Source organism: Prunus dulcis, chromosome 7 (assembly GCF_902201215.1).
Source record: "Prunus dulcis chromosome 7, ALMONDv2, whole genome shotgun sequence".
Classification (NCBI taxonomy): domain Eukaryota; kingdom Viridiplantae; phylum Streptophyta; class Magnoliopsida; order Rosales; family Rosaceae; genus Prunus; species Prunus dulcis.
Genome location: NC_047656.1, coordinates 14,580,056 through 14,602,855, shown reverse-complemented (window position 1 = coordinate 14,602,855; position 22,800 = coordinate 14,580,056). Strand labels below are relative to the sequence as shown.

The 22,800-nt window shown below is 37.6% G+C and overlaps 5 protein-coding genes across 5 annotated transcripts; 4 read left to right on the top strand and 1 right to left on the bottom strand.

Moving 5' to 3' along the window:
• Positions 1-830: 830 nt before the first annotated feature.
• Positions 831-4,341, bottom strand: LOC117634562. Its single transcript, XM_034368719.1, has 5 exons — positions 3,911-4,341; positions 3,215-3,448; positions 2,686-2,769; positions 2,041-2,170; positions 831-1,949 (listed from the first exon to the last, which is right to left on the bottom strand). Exons 1-5 carry the CDS (start codon positions 4,204-4,206, stop codon positions 1,101-1,103), a joined length of 1,593 nt encoding a protein of 530 aa, XP_034224610.1. The 5' UTR covers positions 4,207-4,341; the 3' UTR covers positions 831-1,100.
• A 2,748-nt stretch (positions 4,342-7,089) lies between these two features.
• Positions 7,090-9,229, top strand: LOC117635647 (GDSL esterase/lipase At2g23540-like). The gene is made up of 5 exons (XM_034369984.1): positions 7,090-7,358; positions 7,471-7,601; positions 7,737-7,985; positions 8,161-8,416; positions 8,899-9,229. The coding sequence occupies exons 1-5, from the start codon at positions 7,103-7,105 to the stop codon at positions 9,120-9,122; spliced, it is 1,116 nt and encodes a 371-aa protein (XP_034225875.1). The 5' UTR covers positions 7,090-7,102; the 3' UTR covers positions 9,123-9,229.
• Positions 9,230-13,124: 3,895 nt separating this feature from the next.
• Positions 13,125-14,327, top strand: LOC117634895 (dof zinc finger protein DOF3.4). Its single transcript, XM_034369170.1, has one exon. The coding sequence runs from the start codon at positions 13,194-13,196 to the stop codon at positions 14,220-14,222; it is 1,029 nt and encodes a 342-aa protein (XP_034225061.1). The 5' UTR covers positions 13,125-13,193; the 3' UTR covers positions 14,223-14,327.
• Positions 14,328-15,069: 742 nt separating this feature from the next.
• Positions 15,070-16,217, top strand: LOC117636151 (putative glucan endo-1,3-beta-glucosidase GVI). The gene is made up of 2 exons (XM_034370630.1): positions 15,070-15,179; positions 15,274-16,217. The coding sequence occupies exons 1-2, from the start codon at positions 15,110-15,112 to the stop codon at positions 16,215-16,217; spliced, it is 1,014 nt and encodes a 337-aa protein (XP_034226521.1). The 5' UTR covers positions 15,070-15,109.
• A 1,113-nt stretch (positions 16,218-17,330) lies between these two features.
• LOC117636012 (nuclear pore complex protein NUP58) lies at positions 17,331-22,244 on the top strand. Its single transcript, XM_034370431.1, has 6 exons — positions 17,331-17,807; positions 18,212-18,326; positions 19,765-20,235; positions 20,664-21,186; positions 21,391-21,431; positions 21,646-22,244. Exons 1-6 carry the CDS (start codon positions 17,482-17,484, stop codon positions 21,682-21,684), a joined length of 1,515 nt encoding a protein of 504 aa, XP_034226322.1. The 5' UTR covers positions 17,331-17,481; the 3' UTR covers positions 21,685-22,244.
• Positions 22,245-22,800: the final 556 nt, after the last annotated feature.

The following is a 22,800-nucleotide window of genomic DNA, read 5'->3' as shown; positions in this document are numbered from 1 at the left end:
AGACTCGAAGCACAAGAACACCAACTTTGCCAAAAGTGGGATAAGCTAAGGGATCTTTTTGTTGCAAGCAATGAGTAAAAGATGATCTCTCTTTTTTTGTTATCAAATGCTTTTTTCTTTTCTTTTTCAACCTCTCCTCCCCTTTTTTTCAGATATTGGATTCTCTTCATGTTTTGCTTCAATGTACTTATGCACTAAAAGCTTATTTTCATTTCCCTTTTTCCTCAACAACTATCATTTATAGAAAAGACTTCACTAAGTAAGTTGGAAATTGGTTTAGTACCATGCTTATTTGAAATTTTTAGAATTAATTTTGGGTGTGTGATGATTAGGGTTAGGAAAATGAGCAATTAAGAAATTGATAATCATTGTTGTAGAATAAATCACGTTCACATGGAGTTAGATGTATGTCATGTGGTTAGAGAGGTTTTGCCTAGTATCCAATGAAATTGATAAGCAATTGCGTTTTCCTTTTTAGCTTGTAGCACAAAAGTGATTTCTAGCCCAGCTAAAGCTCAGGTCGACGGTCAACTTAGGAACTGTTGGGGCCCAACTCCACCATGGGGGGCAAAAGCCAGTGGAAAATGATCCACTTTCCTTTGGGATGGCCATGATAGGCCCCTTATTTATTCTGGACTGTGAAAGGCATGGGCCACTTTTAATAGTACAAAGATGAGATCCATATAAGCAGCTCGATCCTGAGATCCATATATGTTTATTTGGAAGGCTAAACTGTAGTTTGTTAGCATAAATCTCAGTTTATTTGGAAGGCTAAAGTGTAGTTTGTTATCATAAATCTCAGTTTACCAAAAGCAATTTGACATATAAAGAAGCAAATTAATAATTTCCAATTAAATTAACACTAATCTCAAATGTTCGTACAATATACTGAGTCATTACAAAATAGGATTTGGACAGAATTCTGAAGGGTGGAAACCACAATTACATACACAAAACTTGGTTTCTTGCAACACAGGCAATTCTGCTACATTAGCCAAAATACTGGACTCCATCCTTGCCGAAACAAAGCACGCAGATTCGAAAGAACCTCATCCTCATATTACTTGACCTCAATCCCCCAATAATAGCCTCTCAGCTACCTAGACTGGAGTTGATTGCGACAGAGTGTTTGCGCCATCAGGGCTATTGGCCTTGCGCCTCTGCCTCAATCTTCCAGCAATACTGTCTGGACTTGGTTCAGCAGCAAGAGCACGCTTCTTCTTGAGCTTTGAACTTGTACCCAATGCAGTACTGCTATTGCCACCATCAGTAAATAGTATGCCCTTTCCTTTCTCCACTTCCTTCTCTGACAAGATTTTGCTTACCTCCTGCTCAACATCTGGAGTTTCGACTTTTGCCTCTGGTAAGTCATCATCATGTTCATTTCCTTTCCTATGTCTCTGTCTTAATCTTCCAGCAATGCTACCTGGTTCAATAGCCAGAGCAGGCTTCATTTTATGCTTTGAGCTAGTTTCATGACTGCTATCACCAAGTTTCATATCCATCAAATGTATCTCATTCTCTTTCTCGCCTTTAAGATCATCTCTGCTACTCTCAGATTGAAGCTTTGGCAATCCAAGGTGACCAACCTTGTGGTCGACCTCAGGTGATCCAAAATTTTCAGACTGTTGTACCACATCTGGAAAGGACAATGACCTCTTTGCAGAAGTTTGGTTGTTAATATCTGGATTTGAGCTACTCTGTGTATCATTCTCTTTTTCACTCTTTAACTCATCATCTCTTTTGTGTTCAGCAAGAGGTTTTATCATTACAATTTCATTGCAATGGTCCTTGAGAATTTCTTCACATGATGCATCCACATCTGGGAAGTGCAGTGACCTTTTTGCAGAAACTTGATTGGTGGTTTCCGGATTTTCTCCTAAATTCTTCTGTGAGCGTTGGGTTTGAATGAGATAGTGTGCAACTGATTTGAAGCCTAGTTGTGTTATCTGGAAAGTAGACATAATTAATCTTAGTTCCAATGCAATGCCAGGGGACAAATGAGATAGTTAAAAAAAAAAGGCATAGTTTTGAAGGAACCTTTTTGTAGAGCACACCAGTGGGAGGCCATCCTTTTGCTGTCCGACAAAAACTGCAGTTGCAAATTCCACGGCAGACAGGGCAAATCCAATCTAGATTCTGAATGGCTTCAATTACATGCTCACCATATCTGCTTCAAGGAGATAAATGAATTAGTATAAGTATTGGATTAACACTTTTTAGAATACATATACGGCAGCCAGGAAGCTCCAAGCCTACTACAAAGGGAGGTTAGATATGATTCCTGTGAAGCTTAGAAGGATGATTCTGTACAAACAAAATGTGTAAAACACATGTGAGGCAATACCTACGAGATGTGTGAAGTTTGCCGAAGAAATTATGTTAACATAAAATTGGGGACTATGTGTCAACCTAAAATTAGGGACGTGCCTGAGGGGGAACCAGTAGTCAATTAGCATGCTGTGAAGTTTTGACAACCAAAACATGTGCCTAAGAGATGCATGCTAGGAATCTATAGCTTTTTTTTTTTGGGTCAAAACTAGGAATCTATAGTTATTAACCCCTTTATGACATCATAACAAATCTGCCCATTGTTTGCAAATAGGAATGATTAAAAGCAATGGGGGCCAAACTTATAGATAGATATTACGGCATAGAAGAAACTTATAAGAGTATACAGTTTACCTCATGTACAAACAATCTCCACAAAACTGTCCTTGGCCCTTGTCGCACTGGCTGCAGTGAGTATGATGACCCAGAGTTTTCTGCCTGTAAAACAGATTTTCAATCCTTGTTAATATACTAATACAAGGGGACTAATCCACAAAAAGCTCCACTGCAACACTTGTTGCATGGGATGATATACCTCTGGATGTGACACAGCACTTAGCAAGAAAAGGAAATTGAAATTATGGAAAGGGGAAGTTGTTTCATTAGTACGTTGTCATCTTATGAGGAAAATAATGAATTCTGGGTGTTACAAACTTACAATATTTGGTATTCATAAGACTTGAAGACAAAGTTTAAACTCATGTTCCTTACCTTGTTCTCCATTCTAATTAATCTTCTTTTGCATATTCAACTTGTTCTCTGCCTAACATTCTAAACTGTTCTCTCTTTCCCTATTTATACTAAGCCCAGCATTCTCTCACTGTTCAAATAGGGCATTTACTATTTACATTATGCAACATTTTGGCAATAAAGGTTATTATACCTGCATTGATGGCAAGTCTTTCCTCTAACTTGGTCATAAATTCGTTTTCCATCTTTTCCATAACCATCCACAAATAGAGTCCAGCTCTTATCGGTGTTACCCAACAAATTTTCATGCTTTTCGGTGTAAATCTCCGGCTTTGCACCCTCCTCCAGCATAATGCCTTCCTTGTCCAAAGCCTTATCCTTCTTTGTCAAATACTCCGAGTAGCTTACTGGTGTCGCATTCTGCAATCTGACGCAACAAACAAATCATAAACAATAAAATAACCTAAGAAAAAAAAAAGTCAAATAGGATTACGAAAAAAGTATTTGAGATCCAATCCACATTCTCCAAAATCAAGTACTAGGTAGGAAGCATTCACAATCAGAAACTGTTTTAAACCACCAGAATCACAGACCCAGTCGATTAAAGATTCATTCTTTAAAGCAAAAACATGTATAATTCAAAATAATAAATAAAAATTTGAGAACCCATGGAGCATTCGAAGTCAGAAATAGTCTAAGACAGTAAAACCCACCAGATCAGAAACCCAGTTGGTTAAAAGTTTTAACTTCTAAGCCCCGAATGTATATAAAAGTCATTTGTAACTAAAAAAGAAAGCATTTTTCTCAACATCAACAAACAGATTCATGCAGTCTATGCAGAGGCAGGCAGCAAACAAAGAAGGTAACAGAGAGGGCATGCAAAGATTACCTAGAAGAGCGACGAAGGCGTCCTGGCTCCCGAATGGGAGAGGGCCCAGACGGCGTTGTACTGCGGTTGGAAAAGCTCTTTGGTGCTGTGCGCTTGGGTTGAAAGTTAGACTTGAGCTGAAGAGAGATGTCAACAATGCCGAGCTTTTTCATTCTCTCAAGGTTTTCCTTGATTCTTTCTTCTCTGGACTGCTCGTACTGAGACTTGTTCTGGGTCTGAGAGGTTTGGGTTTGCTCATTGTTGCTTCGATTGTTAGGGTTTGCGGAGGCGACACTCTTCTTCCTCAGAATCGGCATTGTGAACTCACTCTTGTTCCTCTCTGTTTCTGACTCTTGAGTTTCTGAGTCTCTGTATGTGATTTGAACCTCGCACCCCAACGGTCGAATTTGGAGCCCGAAATGGATTTTCGAAATTTCCAAGGAGGGAGAGTAGGGTTTAGGGCACAACTGGGCTTTTGTGTTTTGTTTTTATAGTTGGGGATGGTATTTATTTTTACTTTTTACTCTTTTTTTTTCAAATTTGAAAAATCTTACCTTCTATATTTCCTTCTGCTTTAGTTTTGGTTTATTGTCTTACCTAATATTATTAGGAGAATATTTCCAATTCCCAAAATAGAAATTAGGTAAAATAATAAGGGAGTTGATATTGGCACTCCAAAATAGTCATCACGCACTTCTCTTTAATGAATCAATAAAAGTTAATAGGAGTGCAATATGACCCTTAGGAGTGCTAATAACACTGCACTTTTAAGAAATGAGTTCGTTTGACTATCACCAACCGTCGTTGAACCTAATGATTATAGTTTTTTTTTTTTTTTTAGAAGAAAATTTCATTCATAAACCATAAGAGACATACAAAGAAAGGCACGAATATAGTGGCCTCGTTAAAACATTCATAGGAAAACCATGTGGGACAAACTCCAATGGAGGAAAAAGTATCACACATGTCATTGACTAATAGGAGAGTCCAACCCAAGCGACATTGGACCACTACAAAAACTAGAAAAAAGAAAAAACCTACTAAACACCAATACAATAGACCTACATGACAGAACCATAACGTATCCCAACTGTCAAAAAAAGCCTTCTATGAGAACTCATGGTCCTTTGAATATCACAATAACTGCATAGCACACCAAGTCCCTGTTTGGTTCATGGAAAAAAAGGCTTGGGGATGAGAAATTAATTGCTTTTTTATGTTTGGTAAGTACAGACATGGGAAATGGTTACCTAGCACATGGAAAAGTAAAAGGGAAAGTGAAGCCCTTATCCCCTTTTGGGTTTTATTTTCCCCCATCATGGGAAAATTTGGAAAAATGAGACAACATTAAATGCACATTTTTCATGACCATTTTTTCCCCATGAACCATTTAGAATTACAATATAGCAATTAAATGCATTATTTTTTTATTTGATTTCATATGCATATAATTGGAAAATTAAATAAACTTTGTTTTACATTCCTATGCAAACCAAACATGTGAAAGGAAATAAAGTGGTATTTCCTAGTTACTTTATGAGCATTACCAAATATGGTAAATGAATCTTTCATTTCTCATCCCTTGAGAAAGAAATGAGAAATTATTTCCCATCAAATTTTTTCTACGAATCAATTTGATCCCAAGGGTCAGAGACACAAGACAACATAGGAAGGAAGAACATGGAGACGACATCAAAGAGGAACCCCAAAGAAGCACACTAATTCAACTCAAAGCGTGACAAAGAAAACCTCATATGGCCAAGCATAATTCTTCTTCAAATGGTGCAGAGATAAGAAAAATTGTGAAGGGTTAACACAACAGAAGGAGAAACAAAATTATAGTTGCTAAGAGAAATTTGTGCTTAAAATTATGTGATTATGTACGTTGAACCTAATTGTTATAGTTGGTAACCCTTATCTTTTATCTAAACTCATATTTATTACAGCATCTCTAGAGGGGGGTTGTATAATGAGGTGTATGTTAAATATACACCATTTGTGATAAAAATCACCTGCAATGGGGAGGTGTAAACGATTGTAATTTTGCATCACAACTGTGATATGCAAATTTAGATGCACATGTGCATCCTTTTTTACATTCCCTGCAGGTAGGGCTTACATGAGAAAAAGTAAGAAAAGGTGGACAAAAGTAAGCAAAATCAATTATACATATTTAAATTTACATCTTTCCTATTGGAGTAAAAATCACATTTACAACCACCGAAGGTATAAAGGGGATGTAAAAGTGGCTTTACACCCCTGAAAATACACCCCTCCACTGTGGATGCTATTAAAGCATCTCCAACCGATATGTCAAATTGTTACATGAACATGAAATGACAAAAATTGAAGGTCAAAATTGCTCCAACCGAGTAGTCAAATCCTACATAGATTTGAAGGTTAGAAGAGATATGTCAAAAATAACATATCAAAAAGCTTGATGTCAAATTTTTTTTAATTTTTTTTAGTCATGGACCCACTATCATTTACTATCTTTTAAAACTTTATATATCATATGGGCCTAATTTTTTTTAAAAATAAAAATAAAAGAATATGATATTTGGCATTTTAGATGGAGTTCTATTTTTTTTTCAAAGTGTCAAATTGTCACATAAGCCATCAAATTCAAATTTTACATTTTACATTTGGCATCTTCCTTGAAGATGCACTTTATAGCTCCACTGAAGATGCTCTATCTATCTTCTGACTTCCAGTTTTAAAAAAAAGCAATTATCTTTTGACGAGGAAAAAAAGCTCTTCAATTTTGTTCTTAAAATCACCAACGTTTTCAGCTTACTCTCCCAAATTTTATTGGTACAGGAACCACCACTTCTCTCCAAATTAAATATTTGGATTAAATAGCTTTTTCAACTCCTAAGTTCCTAACCAACCAACACCTAAGTTCCCTAATGACTTCTCTCATATAAAATATCTGACGTGGGTCCCTTTGTACGCTTGCAGAAGCAACCTAAAAGTTCTGGACATGTTGAGAAAATTGCACCGATGTTGATCAACTACCTCATCAAAATTCGTGGCCATAGGCCTCTACAAAAAGAGGTCAAACCAAATGCAGCTGGATTTTAAAATCTTACAAGTTTCAGCAATGACTTCTTTTAGCTTCTCTCGTAGCTTCTCTCGTGAACAAGAAGTTGCTTATATACTTCGACTTGGTACTTAGTTTTCATCATCAACTTGGGAAGCATAGCCATAGCCATGATGAAATCTTGCAATATTGTGGCCTTGGTAGGCTTGGTTCTTTTGTTCATGATCCATTTGGCAAATGCTGCTGAAAATAAAGGGTTAGGAGCTTCTTTCATCTTTGGTGATTCTCTAGTTGATTCTGGAAACAACAACTATTTACCATCGTTGTCCAAGGCAAATATTGTTCCCAATGGGATTGATTTTAAAGCATCTGGAGGAAAACCCACCGGGAGGTATACCAATGGCAGAACCATTGGTGACATAGTTGGTACGTGACTCTCGCCTCTGTTAGAGATGTGATCTATAATACATTCCTGATAATTTATCATTTTTGCGTTTAACATGAAAACAAACCTTTTTTTTTTTTTTTTTTGGTGCAGGTGAAGAATTGGGGCAACCAAATTATGCACTCCCATATTTGGCACCAAATACTACAGGGAAATCAATCTTGTATGGGGTGAATTATGCATCTGGAGGAGCAGGGATTTTGAACTCAACAGGGAGAATATTTGTTAGCGAGCTCTCAACCCTCTATGGACTACTTTTTTTTTTTTTTTCTTTTTTTTTTTTGAGTTTAATTTTATGCACTTTAAACACATGTTTTATCCAACTACAAAAGATTTATAATATAAATCTTGCCTTGCAGGTTAATAGGGTGGGAATGGATATCCAAGTTGATTTTTTCAACGAGACAAGGAAGCAGATTGATAAGGTGTTGGGCCCATCAAAGGCAAAAGAGTACATTATGAAGAGATCTATATTTTCAATCACAATTGGATCCAACGACTTCTTGAACAATTATCTGCTACCAGTCCTCTCCATTGGAGCAAGAATTTCTGAGAGCCCAGATGCGTTTATTGATGATCTGATAAGTCACTTCAGGGCCCAACTCACTGTAAGTTTTATTTGATTGATTAATTTGGGTTTTTTTTTTTTAATTTTTAAATACAAACAATGAGGGTTTCACACACACTACCAAAGTATTGTGAAGATTAGAACTTAAGACTACTGATATGCAAATCAAGATTCTATTTTAATTAACATATTTAGTGACTAATTAATTCGTGCAGAGACTTTACCAATTGGATGCTCGAAAATTTGTGATTGGAAATGTTGGTCCCCTAGGCTGCATCCCTTACCAGAAGACTATAAATCAACTAAATCCAGACGAGTGTGTGGAGCTGCCCAATAAGCTGGCTCTTCAGTACAATGGCCGGTTGAAGGACTTGCTTGCTGAGCTAAATGACAACCTCCCAGGGTCAACATTTGTTTATGCAAATGTGTATGATCTGGTGAAGGAGCTCATCACAAATTATGACAAATATGGTAAGCCCAAATTAAATATCATATTATATTATATGAAAATATTTATGGTATTATTTTGACCCAAGATTTATCAAATTAATATTTTTATTTGAAAGTAACTCAACAACTTATCCAACCTATATACAGTCTTGGTTTTTTCAAAACCAAGCTATGTATAACACGGTCGTTTTCTAAGTTCTAATTTTAAAAAAAAAAATTACATGAATATAGAGGGTCTAAGAATATAGAGTATTCGATTTACATTCTAACAACATAATACGGTAGATGTGTGGTAAGAAAACCTCTATATCCGCCACTGGTAAACATGTGGCCAGGTGAACCGTGACTTTTGCCCTTTTTTCTAATGAGCAATACAATGGTTCTACCATATTCATCTTGATGGCCTTGACGTTAATATATTTGTGGAAGAAGAAGATCAATTAGGGTTCTACCATATTATTAGATGATGAAACTTGATTTAATTTGTGTATGCTGCATTGCAGGATTTAAAACAGCAAGTAAAGCTTGCTGTGGAAATGGGGGCCAATACGCAGGTATAGTTCCATGTGGTCCAACGTCTAGTTTGTGCTCGGATCGCTCCATGCATGTTTTCTGGGATCCCTACCATCCCAGTGAGGCTGCCAATCTTCTACTCGCCAAAAAATTGATTGATGGAGACACCAGATTCATTTCCCCAATGAATCTCAGACAACTTCGCGACCATTAAGACTTGTTTGTAGGATTATGTCCTACTATTTCCGCCTTCAATTTGTAAACTGTAACAAAAATGTAAGCCTTTTCGAATGTTTTTATGCTTGGATTGGGAGATTTGGATCCAGAGAGATTTTGGCTTAAACATGGGGACATTTTATAAATCTTAAAAGACATGACGTGTTGAGAAACTTCACTTCCACCTAATTTTCTTCTACTATAATTCTTGATATGGTTCAAATTACTATCTGCAGTGCACGGAAAAAAAAAAAAAAAAAAAAAGGTGGTGTCATATTGCCTGTGGGACATGCACACCTTGGTCGTGTTTGGTCATCAAGTCCCACTAATTCTATGATTTCATTAATGTATGATCATGAACAGAAAATAATAAAATATGTTTCTTGACTATAGCTTTACTTCCACGAATTTTGAGTGCTAATGAATTAATTTCTTAAAGAGTAATTTTTGCTCCCACACAGTACCCCGGAAAAGTATCTCGTAAAACTCCTGACACAAAAATATGCTTAATTCTAATAGACAGCTCAATAGAAAAATATGAATATGAGAGAAACTATGAATCAAACGTACTAAACTCAAAACTTTCGCAAATGTATGAAACACTTGAGTTGTCTCTTTATTTATTTTAATCACAAATCTAGCATTAAGATGTTTTTAAAAAAATGAAAAAGGAAAACATCGATTTGGTTTTGGTCCAACCAAGAAAAGCAATAACAAAACAAACAAAAAAAGTGGCTAGAAGTTCTTAGAAGCATTTATATTTGAGGTAGATGTGAATATTTGTTTTCTCAATGTGGACACACACCCAAAATATGATCATTGGTTCATGTGAAGGAATAATGTCCATAGCAGAAAAATCCAAATATAAAAGAGTGAGACAAACAGAGAGAGAGAGAGAGAGAGAGGGCATTGAAAAATATAAGTTGGTGAAGAAAAAAGAAAGAAAGGGGAGGTAGGCATTGTCAGTGATAATAGGCGACCGAATAAGCAGACTGAGAGAGACTCAGATTGAGAGGATGGCAATAGTGTTTAGGACTGACACAGCCTTTGAAAACGACCTATGATGCTTTGCCGGAGACATTTCTATGGCCTCTCAGCCTTCGCGTGCCATTCGTCTCTTGACCGACAACTACCTGTCTTTCTTCGCCACGTGTCACTTCAAAAGGGATCCCCCCACCCCTACCTCACCTAGTAGTCCTTGAATAAGAGGCGAAAAAGGAAGAATCCGTCCATCTTATCCAAGACTTTGCAATGAAGACAATAATATAATACAACCTTTTTGTTTTTTTGGTTTTTGTGTTTTAGTAGTGAATTAGACCCCTGATTTGGATTAAGCAATCACTATGTTGTGTAATGCCCACTAGTAGTAAAAGTTTAAACTCTTATAAAATAGAATGAGAGATTCGAACTCGAGTGCAAAGGGGTATGCACAATGCCTTAGCTATTTGGGTTAACACAAATATGCATCACATGTGTATACTATCACTCTATCTCTTTCATTATGTAATACGTCAATTTTGCCCTTAAGCAATTTTGTATTTTTCTAAACCTCATTGGAGAAGGTAAAAAGATGATGTAACAAAGCAAACACAATTTGCCTCACCCTTCACATTGTTCCTTAAAGATGATAACTCGAGTAAATCTTGGTTCAACATAATCTTTTTAAAGGAAGTGTTTGTTATTACTATTGGAAATTGCGGCTCAAATTAGTAGCTTGTTGGTGACAACTACAAATCAACCGGTCGAACCATTGTGGCATTCACTTTTGGTACAAATCGACTAGTTCGCCCCACAGAGCAACCGGTCAACCCTTGTGAATTAATTTCCTTTAGTTTGAATTCTATTTAGTTGTGTGTTGGGATTGCTTATCGGTTTGGATAAATTGCTCTAGTGGAACTTTGGTTTTGTAAGAAAGCCTATGAATATTTCATTATGGTGTTTGTTTCCTTGGCGTGTGATCAAAGTGAGTGATGAAGAGATATGTAGTGGCTTCGAAGGTTCGCCTCTAGGGTTGTTACATATCAAGTGAGAGAAATTTTGAGGATGGAAGAGTGAGTTTCTTTGGTGTATTGTGGTCTCTTTATGGAGTTGGGTTGAGATGAGTGAAATTAATTGTGTGTGAGGAAATAGTAATTTTGATATGTATTTTTCTCATTATATTTGCGATATTTTGAGCTAGGAATTGTGCGTGAACTCCTAACAAACACTCTTCAAAAGAGACAAGTATACTAACCTTTATCTCCAATGCAGCTTGAGATGCATAAATAAGGAGGGCCAGTCCATGAATCTACCTTTCAGCTTTCAACTAATCATTCAAAACATGCATGGCTTTAGTTAAGCTTGATATCATAAGGCATGGCTTGTATATTAAGCTTGATAATAACAAACAATAATAAGCCTTTGCCTGCCTGACCAATTCATCTGTTCGTGCGTGGTTAATTATTTTTTAGGTACATAAAAATTATGAAAAGGTGGGGGTTATGATTTTGAATTATGTGTCTTGTGACAGAGGGGTGTAGGAGATTCATATCTTAGCTCATAGGCCTTAGATTAGACATGGCTGTGTTTGGGTGGGAATAGGAAAAACCGGAATGGGAATAGGGGAGAATTGTGTGTGTTGTTTGGTAATGGGTACAGTGGAGCGCGAAATGCGGTGAGAGGAAGAGGTACGGAGGAGGAATCTGATGCGGACATGACGCGTCCGAAATCAGAGGAGAGAACCAATAATTGCTCCCACGCTGTCCGACATTCATAATTCTGTCGGTACTGGCCCCACCCACCTAATCCCAACACCCCATCAATCCCTCTCAACTTTGACGGGTATTGCCCGCTTAGCTTACTTCAATTTTTGTCTTCTCACCCCATTAATCTAGACACTTCTTATCTAATCTTAGTTTATGATTATTATTGTAGAAAATATAATTATATCTCATTCTAGTGTCAGATTCTTGATACGGTTAATGAGTTCTAAGAAATTAGTATATTTATAATCTTACGAGTAATATTTTCTCGTCATAGAACATGATAACTCAAGATTGTTATATTGTCTGATTATTGATTTCGATCTTGCTACTCTTCGGTCTTCAGCTCGTTATACTTAGAAATATCATATTTCATGGCAATTTACCAATCTGCCATTTTTATAACTTTTCTTTTCTAAAGAAAGAAAAAAAGGGTTGGCAGCTTATGGTTTCAATTTTAGAGAGAGGTAAAGTTTGAATTGAACCATCTTGGGAAAGACATGTAGCCCCTTTTCGCATTATTTTTTGTCGAGCACTTTTCCTATATTTAACATGTAGCCCCCCCTTTTTTTTATACTTTATTTAGCAATCTAATGTTAGAAAGATGGATCAAATTTTGTTGCAGAGGAGGAGAGCAAGAACCCTAATTAACATGAAACACATATGCAAACCAACTTGGTGTATTGCATGCAAATTCAATTAGGCTCATTTTTTTTTGTATTCTGGTTCTTTCGTTTTTCTGGGTTTTATATACCCTACAGAGCAAGTGTTGTACGTAGCCAAAAAGCAATAAATCTTGTAATCTAGCAACTTCGTACGATATTATGGAGGGATCAGGAATAAACCTACCTTGTTTATATAATAATTAGTCCCCCCATGCACAGTACTTTCAGGCCTGATCTAGGCCTCAGAAGGCATGCATGCAAAAGGTGAATTGAAATCTCCGACCACAGGCGCTATCTGTATATAGAATATACATGCATACATACATACATAAAAACAGCCACAGAGAGAGAGAGAGAGACTGAGAGAGATGTTAGATTACTATGTTATATATGTATGTATATGTAATGTACTTTCTGCAGAATCTTATGGATATAACGGATTTCTATAAAAAAAAAACTTATGGATATAACCTTCATCCCCACCTTCCAAATCATAGATTCATAGGTATAGCTAGGAAATTTAAATTAACTTTGTAATTTTCGGCCCCAAAAAAAAAAAAAAAAAACAGAAATTTTTTTTGTGAGGGTTCGAGCCCGGTTGTAGCTGTAGTTTTAGCCGACCCAAAACAGAGGAAAACAGAGGCTGTTCTGGAGCCGACTGAAATGTCGTGCTTAACAGAACACACTGTAAAAGCCTGTTCACTCTGCTTCATATATGCCTCAGAAACCCTGTTTCGCTATGCTACAGCAGCACCAATCTCACTCTCCCACACTCTCTCTCTCTCCTCCTTCTCTCTCCATAAAACCCCCTTCACCCCCTCCCCGCAAAAACCCAAAATCCCATTCTCTCATTTTCTTCACCATCATCTTATATCACTGCTCCAACAAAAATATCAAACACCTTTGATTAAACCACACAACCAAACCAAACTTAGCCGTTTGATTGAGACCCAAATGCCGTCGGACTCGAGCGATCAGCAGAACAACCAGAACCGGAGGCCGGCGAAGGCCCAGACCCCGGGTGCCCCACCTCCGGAGCTAGAGCACCTCCCTTGCCCTCGCTGCGACTCCACCAACACCAAGTTCTGTTACTACAACAACTACAACTTCTCCCAGCCCCGCCACTTCTGCAAGTCCTGCCGCCGCTACTGGACCCACGGCGGCACCCTACGCGACATCCCCGTCGGCGGCGGAACCCGCAAGAACGCTAAGCGCTCCCGCACCACCAGCTCCTCCGCCATGATCGCCACCACCGCCACTTCCTCACTGTCCGACCACCCAATTCCCCCCACCCCAGTTTTTATGAACCCGGGTGGCGTCGCGGCGTTTGGGGACTTGAAGGGGAATGTGGGAAATGGATGCGGTGGTGGGGCCGGCGGCGCTAGCTTCACTTCTCTGCTCAATACTCAGGGGCCTGGGTTTTTGGCCTTAGGGGGGTTTGGTCTTGGGCTGGCCAATGGGTTTGAAGAGATGGGCTTTGGGCTTGGGAGAGCGGTGTGGCCTTTTCCCGGGGTGGGAGATGGTGGTGCTGGTGTTGGAGGTAATGGTGGGGGCCAAGGGATGATGAACACATGGCAATTTGAGAGTGGAGAAGGTGGTGGGATTGTGAATGTGGGTGTTGGCTCTGTTGGGGGTGAGTTCTGTTCTTGGCCAGAGTTGGCAATTTCTACCCCTGGAAATGGTCTCAAATGAAAAAAAAAAATCTGTTCTTTTTTTGTCTCTCTCCTAATTCTCTCCTCCTCCTCCTCTTTTTTGTATCTTATGGATAATATTGTGTGTCCTGCTGTAGACTTCTAATGATAGTGTTGAGGCTTGAGGCTTGAGGCTTAAGGCTAATTTAATTTACCACTGAATTGCTACATATCGCAATCCAAGAACTAAGTTTTTTGAGTATAAGAACAAAATGAAAATGAATTTGGCATCTCATCAGTTTTCAAATTCTGCCCAAAGGGCCACACTCTTCGGTCTTTGCCCCACAATTTTTGAGGTTTTTGAAGAATATGAGTTGTTCTTGAATCCATTGAGATTACCAACATTCAGCATTCTCAAATTACCAACATGCATGTATATAATTAATTAATATAAGCCCAAGCTGTATAATTTAATTTAATTCCCTGCAAGCCGAATCTTTGCTGTATCTAAATCAAGGGCAGTGCTCTTCTCACCCTCCCCACATTTCTGTGTGGAGAGGATAAGCATCAACAGCATTCTGATATGGAAAGGAAACAAGGAGAGCACCCAAAATTGTGAAATTCCTGAGGAAAAGGAGAACATTAATGTGGACAATCCAATTATTACAATTAGATTAGTACAAATTAACTCCACTCTCCATTCTTAACACCTGCACCACAGAAAAAGAATATCCCTTCAAGCCGGGACGGAATTAAACTTGCTAATATGGAAACCTAATACGGAATTCTAAATTGAATTTTCTTTCGACAGATTGCAAAGTTTCATATATAAAAAAAGGCTCAAGTTTCATCTGTTTTTCACATTGTGAATGGTAGCTGCCTAGGCTGGTTTGTATCTCAAGTTTTGTTTCAGTTTTGTAGTTGATCGTCTCCTATTTTTATTGCATAATGCAGCATTCAATCTTATACTCTGTAGTAGCTTTTATGCTACTTGTGACTGAGTTGCAAAGCTATGCTGGTAAGTCCTTGGCCTTTTTCGTACAAATAAATTTTCATATTGCTTGTGAATAAAATGGGGAGATGTAAATTAAATTTGATGTCTCACAATGCAGGAGCTCAGGGCATTGGGGCAAATTATGGTAGACAAGGTGACAACCTTCCAACTCCGGACAAAGTAATCCAGCTATGTAAATCCAGGAACATTCAAAGAATTCGTATTTTCGATCCACAACAAGATGTTCTGCAGGCACTGCAAGGGTCAGGAATACAAGTCATCATAGGCACACTGAACATAGATGTCCCAACCCTAGCCAATGATCCAGCATTTGCTACCACTTGGCTCCAAACCAACATCATTCCATTCGCTTCATCTGTCAATTTTCGATGCATATCCGTTGGAAATGAAATGGTTCCAAGCCAAAATGCTAGCAGCATACTCCCTGCCATGCAAAATCTGAGAACTGCACTAATTGCGGCCAACCTTAATATCCCCATATCAACAGTAGTGTTCCAAAATGTACTGGCATCACCATTTCCACCATCTGCAGGAACATGGCATCCTGATGCAGCCTCAATTATGGTTCCTCTGGTACAATATATGCAAGCCAATGGCTACCCCCTTCTTTACAATGCCTATCCATATTTCGCCTACCGCGACAACCCGAATGACATTAGGCTAGACTATGCATTGATGAGTACCTCAGAGGTTATTGTAACGGATGGGGCTCTAGGGTACACAAATTTGCTTGATGCTTCCCTAGATGCTCTCTATTGGGCACTTGAGAAGGTAGGGGCACCAAATGTTGAGATTGTTGTGGCTGAAACAGGGTGGCCATCAGAAGGAGAAGGACATGATCCAGCAACTATTGATAATGCCAGAACATATAACAGCAATTTGATCAAGCATGGGCAATTTGGAACACCAAAGAGACCAGGAAAGGGATTGGAGGCATACATATTTGCTTTGTTCAATGAAGATCTCAAGCCTAAGGGGTCTGAAGCTCATTGGGGATTGTTTTATCCAGACATGAGTGAAGTTTACCATGTTGATTTCTAATTAGGGAATTAGGTCTTTATTGTCATTGGTTAATAAGAATGAAATCCCTTTGTTGATTATAATTGGTCTCCATATACGGACAATGGAATGAAATCTTTTGTTTGCATAAATTCTAAATATAGTAACCTTATGAAGATAAATTTTTTCCTCTTATATAATGATGATGCTGAGTTTTTTTTTTTTTTTTTTTTGAGAAATTCTATGATTGCATTCATAATTCAGCCAAAAAAGCCACTAGCCACAAAAGGCCAATACAAACTAGCCACAAAAGGGCCATTACAATAACGGAGCGGTCTAATATCAAAATTAAGAAAATCAGGTATGTCTCCACTAACGATCAGGCAAGATCGAAGAAACTCTGGCATAGGCATCCCAACTAAGATTGCAAACTTAGAATAATAAAAAAGAGATAAAGCTTGAAAAAACCAAGCCATAACAATACAAATAAAACTCTCACCTATGTTCATGGAACAATTTTTATTTACTGTTATTATTGCCCTTAACTCCATAAGAACAATTTTTACTAATTATCAATTGTTTATTAACTAAATTGGCCAAAGTAAAAAGTCCATAATCCAGAGTTATAGACTGAAATAATAATTTATATTGGTGATTTTCAAATTATGCATAGGAAATCTTGCACTTATTTAAGAGAGCATTTTTGCTGTCCAATGGTGTACTCTCACTATCCATCTCAACACTTGACATGTGTCTATGAGCATAACCATGGTTTCAGAGATACGAAACAAATAGTTAACTATGGTTATGTCTATGAATACGAGTCAAGTATTGAGAAGGATAGTGAAGGTACACCTTAGGTAGAAACTAGCATTTTGACAATATTTTTTTCTTTTTGCTGAAAAAGGATTTTAAAAAATTGAAAAGTAATGAGGCGAAAATGAAAAACTTAGAAAATTTTGTAAGGACTGGTTTTCCTTGTTGATAAAAAATGTTAGTTTCCTATTTCCTTTCTTAGCAAAAATAGTTTTTTTCTTTTGTCAACTTAGCAAAAATAGTTTTATAGTTTTTTTTTTCTTCTTAAGTAAATAAAAACACAATTTTTAAGGTGTGTGAGAAAAATCGGATGCTTTTGAAAAAAAGAAAAAAGAAAAATCGAATGCAAAAATAAGATGATTCAATTTTCCTAGTCCACACTGGAACAAAGGGCGGGTCTTTCACTTGCCCTTTTTTTCCCTCTCTAGGGTTTTAAACAGGGTCTTCTTCAATTTCGACCTCGATTGCAAACCAGACCACAAAACCCACAATGGCATTCTCGTTTTACTCCACGCCACAGCCACAGCCACAGCCACAGCCACAGCCACAGCCACAGCAGCAGTCGCTGTTTCAAACTCAGCAGCCCTCACAGCTGTTTCCGCAAAGCAGCCCCTTTTTCTCACAACAACAACAGCAACAGCCGCAGCAGCAATTTCAGCCACAGCCGCTTCAATTTCAGCAACAACAACAGCAACAGCAGCAGCAGCAGCAGCAGCAGCAGATGTTTTTGTTTACGAATGACAAGGCTCCGGCGAGTTATAGTACCAAGTGGGCTGATCTCCATCCCGATTCCCAGAAAATTCTTCTTCAGATTGAGTACGTTTTCTTTTATTTCTGTAAATCTTGAGCCTTTGTCTTGTTTGTCATTGTGAATTTTTTGGTATTTGGCCTGATTGGTTGCTAAGAAAGTGTAGGGGAAGAAAGCAAAATTTCGAGTCTTTTTTGTTGTGTTAAGCAAAATTAAGCAAACTTGCTGCATGGCTCTCCATACAGTGAATTACTTTTCCTCTATATGTGGGGGGCTTTAATTGGCGTAGTTCGCATTACGTTCCGTAGGATTTGGTGTAATATTTTTTGGATAGGTGAAATTTAATATGTCACGCTGGCATAACAATTAACAGTCTTAAGTTTACTTTTTGACTCTAATAATTATGAGCTGAGCTGAGACATAGTTTTTATATATATGGGTTTTGAGGTTCTTAAGTATTGTTTGCTTGCAGGGAACGGATACTGGGGTATAGGGATGAGAGTCAGAGGCTGGATCAATGTAGTCGTCTCTACGATTCTTCAGTTTCAAATGATACTTTCGAGCATGATGCCAGTCGTATCCTTCAGGTTTGCTTCTTGGATAGATCAGATTTTCTAATTGCAAACTGTAAATTTGTCTTGTTGGGTGTGGTCTTGTGATTATGAGGTTTGTCATTGTAAGCAAACTGCTTCATTTGGTATTCTTGTGTATATACTATGGGGCTCATACTATGTTGGATCAGTGACTTCTGCCAGATCCTTTGGAGGCTTGGAAGTGTGCATACGGGACATAAGGGAAAATTAGTTAGCAGGAAATGTGGAAATGCTTCTTGGAGTCAGTTTCCTATTGCTTGTCCTGTCACGAATATTGGGTCTCTATGATTAATTCTTGAATAAAATAATGAAATTTCTATACTTTAGTTTTCACATTACAGCATGAAAGGAGCTCTTTGCCTGTGGATCCCATATTCTCTTAATTGATTGTAAGGGATATATGATTCCCTGATGTATTTCCACGAGCAAACAAAACTCATATCTTACCCATAATGCTGTTATTCAAATTTTGTGCAAATATCCTCAATCTTATGGGCATTTTATTATTCTTTGTTGATGTTGTTTTCTTCTAATTATTAAATACATATTTGGGTATAAGTTGCTGAAAAATGCGATGACCTAGATGACTTCTGACATAATGGCATGCTTGTTTACTTGAAAGGAGAACGAAAGAATGTGAATCATTCCCATTCCTCCTTAGTCTGTCATTTACTTAGAAGTGAATCTTTTTCTTTTGCCATTTTAAATATCTTGTATGCAAATTGTCTGTGTATATTTTGCGAGGGCTCATCGTCGAATTATTGTTATTGGCGTTTATATATTTCATTAGTAAGTATTTGACAATAATGTAATTTATATTGAATAAAGGACATTTTATAATCAAATTGGTTTTGATTCTGATATCCCTGAGAGAGAAAACATATCAACGGTAACAAGCCTCATTCTCATTCCATTCCAGTTCCAGACAGCTAGTATTCATCTTAATATGAGTGCCTCATTCTGATTCTTTTTCATTACCTTCCAATTCATTTTCATTCTGATTCTACCATAAGTGGAAAATAAATTCACTTGTGAGATCTTATACTCAAAACTTCATGGCTTTTAACTTTTGTAGAAGTACATTTCATATTACTGTTAGATAAGAGGGTTGACTTTTGAAATCTTATAATGATATCTTCTGATCATGTTCATGATAATTTGATAGCCTTGTACCTCTTCTTTTGTTTGATGTCAATATATTTTTTTTGTTGGATGATGTCAAGACTTAAAATTGAAAAAACTGATCAGATTGACGAAAATATAACAATGGTACCCACCAAAAAAAAAGAAAAAAAGAAAGGTCTGGTGCAAGTTCTAGGACTTTCAATGCCATTTTCTTAGGTGTGATTGCAGTCATCATTGCTATTGCATGCTTTATGTTTCTAATTGTCAATGTATGATTTAATTACAAATTCTTTTGTTATCCATATAGGAACTTGGGGGAATTGGTACTGCCATGGACCGACAGAAAGCTCTTCTGCATGAGTTGATGGCTATTGTGAAAGATATGTTACGGAACAGCGAGGTTGCTGTTCGTACTTTCATGATTTTACGCCCACGGTTTCTTCATCCAAATACAGGAGGTACTTCAAATGCCATTGCACCGTCACAGGCTTCTGGAGCAACTGTACCACCTGGTTCAAGTAGTCAACCAACAGCTACTTCTATAGTGCCAGTTTTTGATTTCTACAACGGGCTTCCAAGGAAACCGTCTCCCTTCCTACAGCAAACAATTGCAAGATTTGAGAAGTATCTTGTTGAGTGTCGTCAGTGGATTGAAGAATTAGAGCAGCTTCTTTTAGCCTCAGAGAGGAATTCTGCCAATGATGGCTCCTCATTGTTGCAGTCTCTTCCAAAAGTCATGTCAAATGTGCATGACTTTTTTGTTCACGTGGCAGCTAAGGTAAATAAAAACAATTGTATTTTGTTTAGTTAAAGTTAATCATTGAGATATGCAGTAAAATGTACTTCATCGTGGCTTTTATCAGCTAGAACCTGCATTTTGTTGGCTTATATGATAAGCATGCTGCCATAACTTGTGGTTTTTATTGTTTAAATTGCTGTAAACAAATTATTTTCATATCTTTTGTTTGTGGGTGGAGAAAGATTTGCACAATGGTAGTTATAACCATTTTGACTTGCATGGTCGTTTGTGATAATTTGTATCATTTAATGGTTTCAAAGAAAAATAAACAATGCGGCTAAAAAGAAAGCTCAATACTGACTTCTCGCTTGTTCGATGCGTGTGGCCTTCATTTTGAGGACAAATGAAGCTGAATAATGTTTCTTGACACTTAAAGTTACTAATCAATAATATGATCCGTTTCTTAGGTGGAGAGTATTCACCAGTACATTGTATCCATGAAATCAGCTTATCTTGCTAACCAGCGCCGCCTAGGGGATGGGAATGATCCATTTCTCGAGGCTGATCGCCGGGAAACAGCTAGGCAAGAAGCTGCTGCTAAGAGGGTGCATCCAACTTTGCATTTACCTGCAACTTCACAACCATCAACACAAGTTGCTGGATTGTTTGCCAGTTCAGGAACTCAGGGGGCATCACCTGCCCCCCAGATATCTACAGCTACTATTACAGCTTCCTCTGGGAGTGGACTCTCACTTTTCAATACCCCTTCTGCTCCATCTTCTTCCATGTCTTCCTCTCTGTTTGCTACACCAATCACTTCTGGTCCTATATCTTCTCTTTTTGGATCATCCTCTGCTACGCCTCAGACGTCACTGTTTAGTTCTTCCTCAGCATCTTTGTTTGGAGCTGCTTCAACTCCCTCTCTGCTAGGAAATACTGCTCCAGCCTTCGGTTCAACTACTCCTATTGGAAGCTCATTATTTGCTTCAGGTTTATCTCATTCTTGTTAGTTCTACATCGTGACTTTTACATTAAATTGTCAAATTTACTCTTCTTTATAATTTCTCGTTACTTGTTCTACATATGATAGTGTATGGTTGAAGACATGCAGAAGTCTTTTGCTATAAAGATCTACAATTTTACATTGCCAAGATTGTGACGGTACTAATTAGGATATTTTATCACTTTTTCCAGGTGCTCCTGCAACAGGGCTGGGGTCTAGCTTTACTTCATCGGTGCGTGAATCTTCTTTCAGCTCTCTTAGTTCAGTTAATTTTCACTTCATATAACTTAAGTTTGTTCCAGAAACAAACATGGAACTCAAAGATTACCAAACTTAAGCTCTATGCTGCAGATATGATTTGATTTCCCATCTCTAATAATATGGTTTAGTTGAGGTGCAGTGTACGTCTACTGAATAATCTTTTCTGTGTATTCTAACAATTGCAGAAATCAGCAAAACCAAAAGTTCGGGGTAGCCGGCGTTAGCTGCAGTGGTTTCAGGTGACACAATGTGGATGAAAGCTCTTATGTTGGAAAACGTCTGTGTTCTTAAGTGTTGAGAATTATTCTCTTTGTTCTCTGCGTGACTTGCGTGCGGCTCATTTTTCTGTGGAGTGAATGGATCTCCAGAGATATTTCACTAAATCCAAGTCCCAAGAGAATCATATTTCATTTCAAATGCTGCTTGGCCATGTCGTCTGTGTACTGCCTCCTCGCTGCAAACGCTTTCCGCGTGCTGTAATGTTACAACGAGATGTTGGAAGATTCATGTCACCAACTTCACTGTATAATTTTAGGGTAGAATCTAGGTCCCAATTTTTTTGAATGTGTTGGCAAGAAAAAGTGTAGGCCCATCCTTGAGATAGACTTGTTTGACATGTTCGATGTCAAATAAACATGTGAAATTGTCTAATGTTGGATTTGTTGGTGGGGCAAGTTGTGCCAACCATGTACTGATACTCAACCTCATGAATGTTGTGTTTTCCATTTTTTTTGTTTGATGTGTGAATTGAGTTCTCATGAAAAATCGTTTGAACCACTTGAAAGAGGTTTTATTTATTTTTCAATGCCTTCTCCCTTTCTCTTCAGTCCGGTGGAAAATGCATTAAATTACAGACTAGTAGTTTTAGGTTCGAATCCCATGATACCTTGATATTTGAAAGTGTCCTTACCCCTCGTAGTTTAGACTCACTTATATCTTAAAAAAATAAGACACAATTAAATCATGACTCTTCTTACCATAAATTAAAAGAGATTCTAAGTTCAAATCTCATTATATTGATTTGCTATTTTATTTTTATGGCAGTAACTAGACCATAAAATAGAATGTATCACATTAATAATGATAATGACTCTTCAGTGTCCATCGGTTCATTCTACAATTGTAATGACTATGATTCGTCACATATCGTCCATTTGTAGTTCATGTCTACAAGTGTCATATTTTACCCCACCATGCCTATGATTACCTAAGTATAATGTCGTTTTTCTGTGTATGCAGTTCGGTTCTAGTTCATGTATGCAATGCTAGTGACAATACGGTGTATTAAATTCCGTCTGGTTTCAGTCATGACAAGTGGCACCCACCTTAACTTGTATAAA

Coding starts and splice junctions, on each gene's coding strand:
- LOC117634562 (XM_034368719.1), bottom strand. CDS start 4,206: ATGCCGATTCTGAGGAAGAAGAGTGTCGCCTCCGCAAACCCTAACAAT. Junction 3,449..3,910: donor CGCCTTCGTCGCTCTTCTAG/GTAATCTTTGCA, acceptor TTGTTGCGTCAG/ATTGCAGAATGCGACACCAG. Junction 2,770..3,214: donor AAGACTTGCCATCAATGCAG/GTATAATAACCT, acceptor TCTGTTTTACAG/GCAGAAAACTCTGGGTCATC.
- LOC117635647 (XM_034369984.1), top strand. CDS start 7,103: ATGATGAAATCTTGCAATATTGTGGCCTTGGTAGGCTTGGTTCTTTTG. Junction 7,602..7,736: donor ACTCAACAGGGAGAATATTT/GTTAGCGAGCTC, acceptor CTTGCCTTGCAG/GTTAATAGGGTGGGAATGGA. Junction 7,986..8,160: donor ACTTCAGGGCCCAACTCACT/GTAAGTTTTATT, acceptor TAATTCGTGCAG/AGACTTTACCAATTGGATGC.
- LOC117634895 (XM_034369170.1), top strand. CDS start 13,194: ATGTCGTGCTTAACAGAACACACTGTAAAAGCCTGTTCACTCTGCTTC.
- LOC117636151 (XM_034370630.1), top strand. CDS start 15,110: ATGCAGCATTCAATCTTATACTCTGTAGTAGCTTTTATGCTACTTGTG. Junction 15,180..15,273: donor TGAGTTGCAAAGCTATGCTG/GTAAGTCCTTGG, acceptor CTCACAATGCAG/GAGCTCAGGGCATTGGGGCA.
- LOC117636012 (XM_034370431.1), top strand. CDS start 17,482: ATGGCATTCTCGTTTTACTCCACGCCACAGCCACAGCCACAGCCACAG. Junction 18,327..19,764: donor ATGCCAGTCGTATCCTTCAG/GTTTGCTTCTTG, acceptor TTATCCATATAG/GAACTTGGGGGAATTGGTAC. Junction 21,187..21,390: donor AAGCTCATTATTTGCTTCAG/GTTTATCTCATT, acceptor CACTTTTTCCAG/GTGCTCCTGCAACAGGGCTG.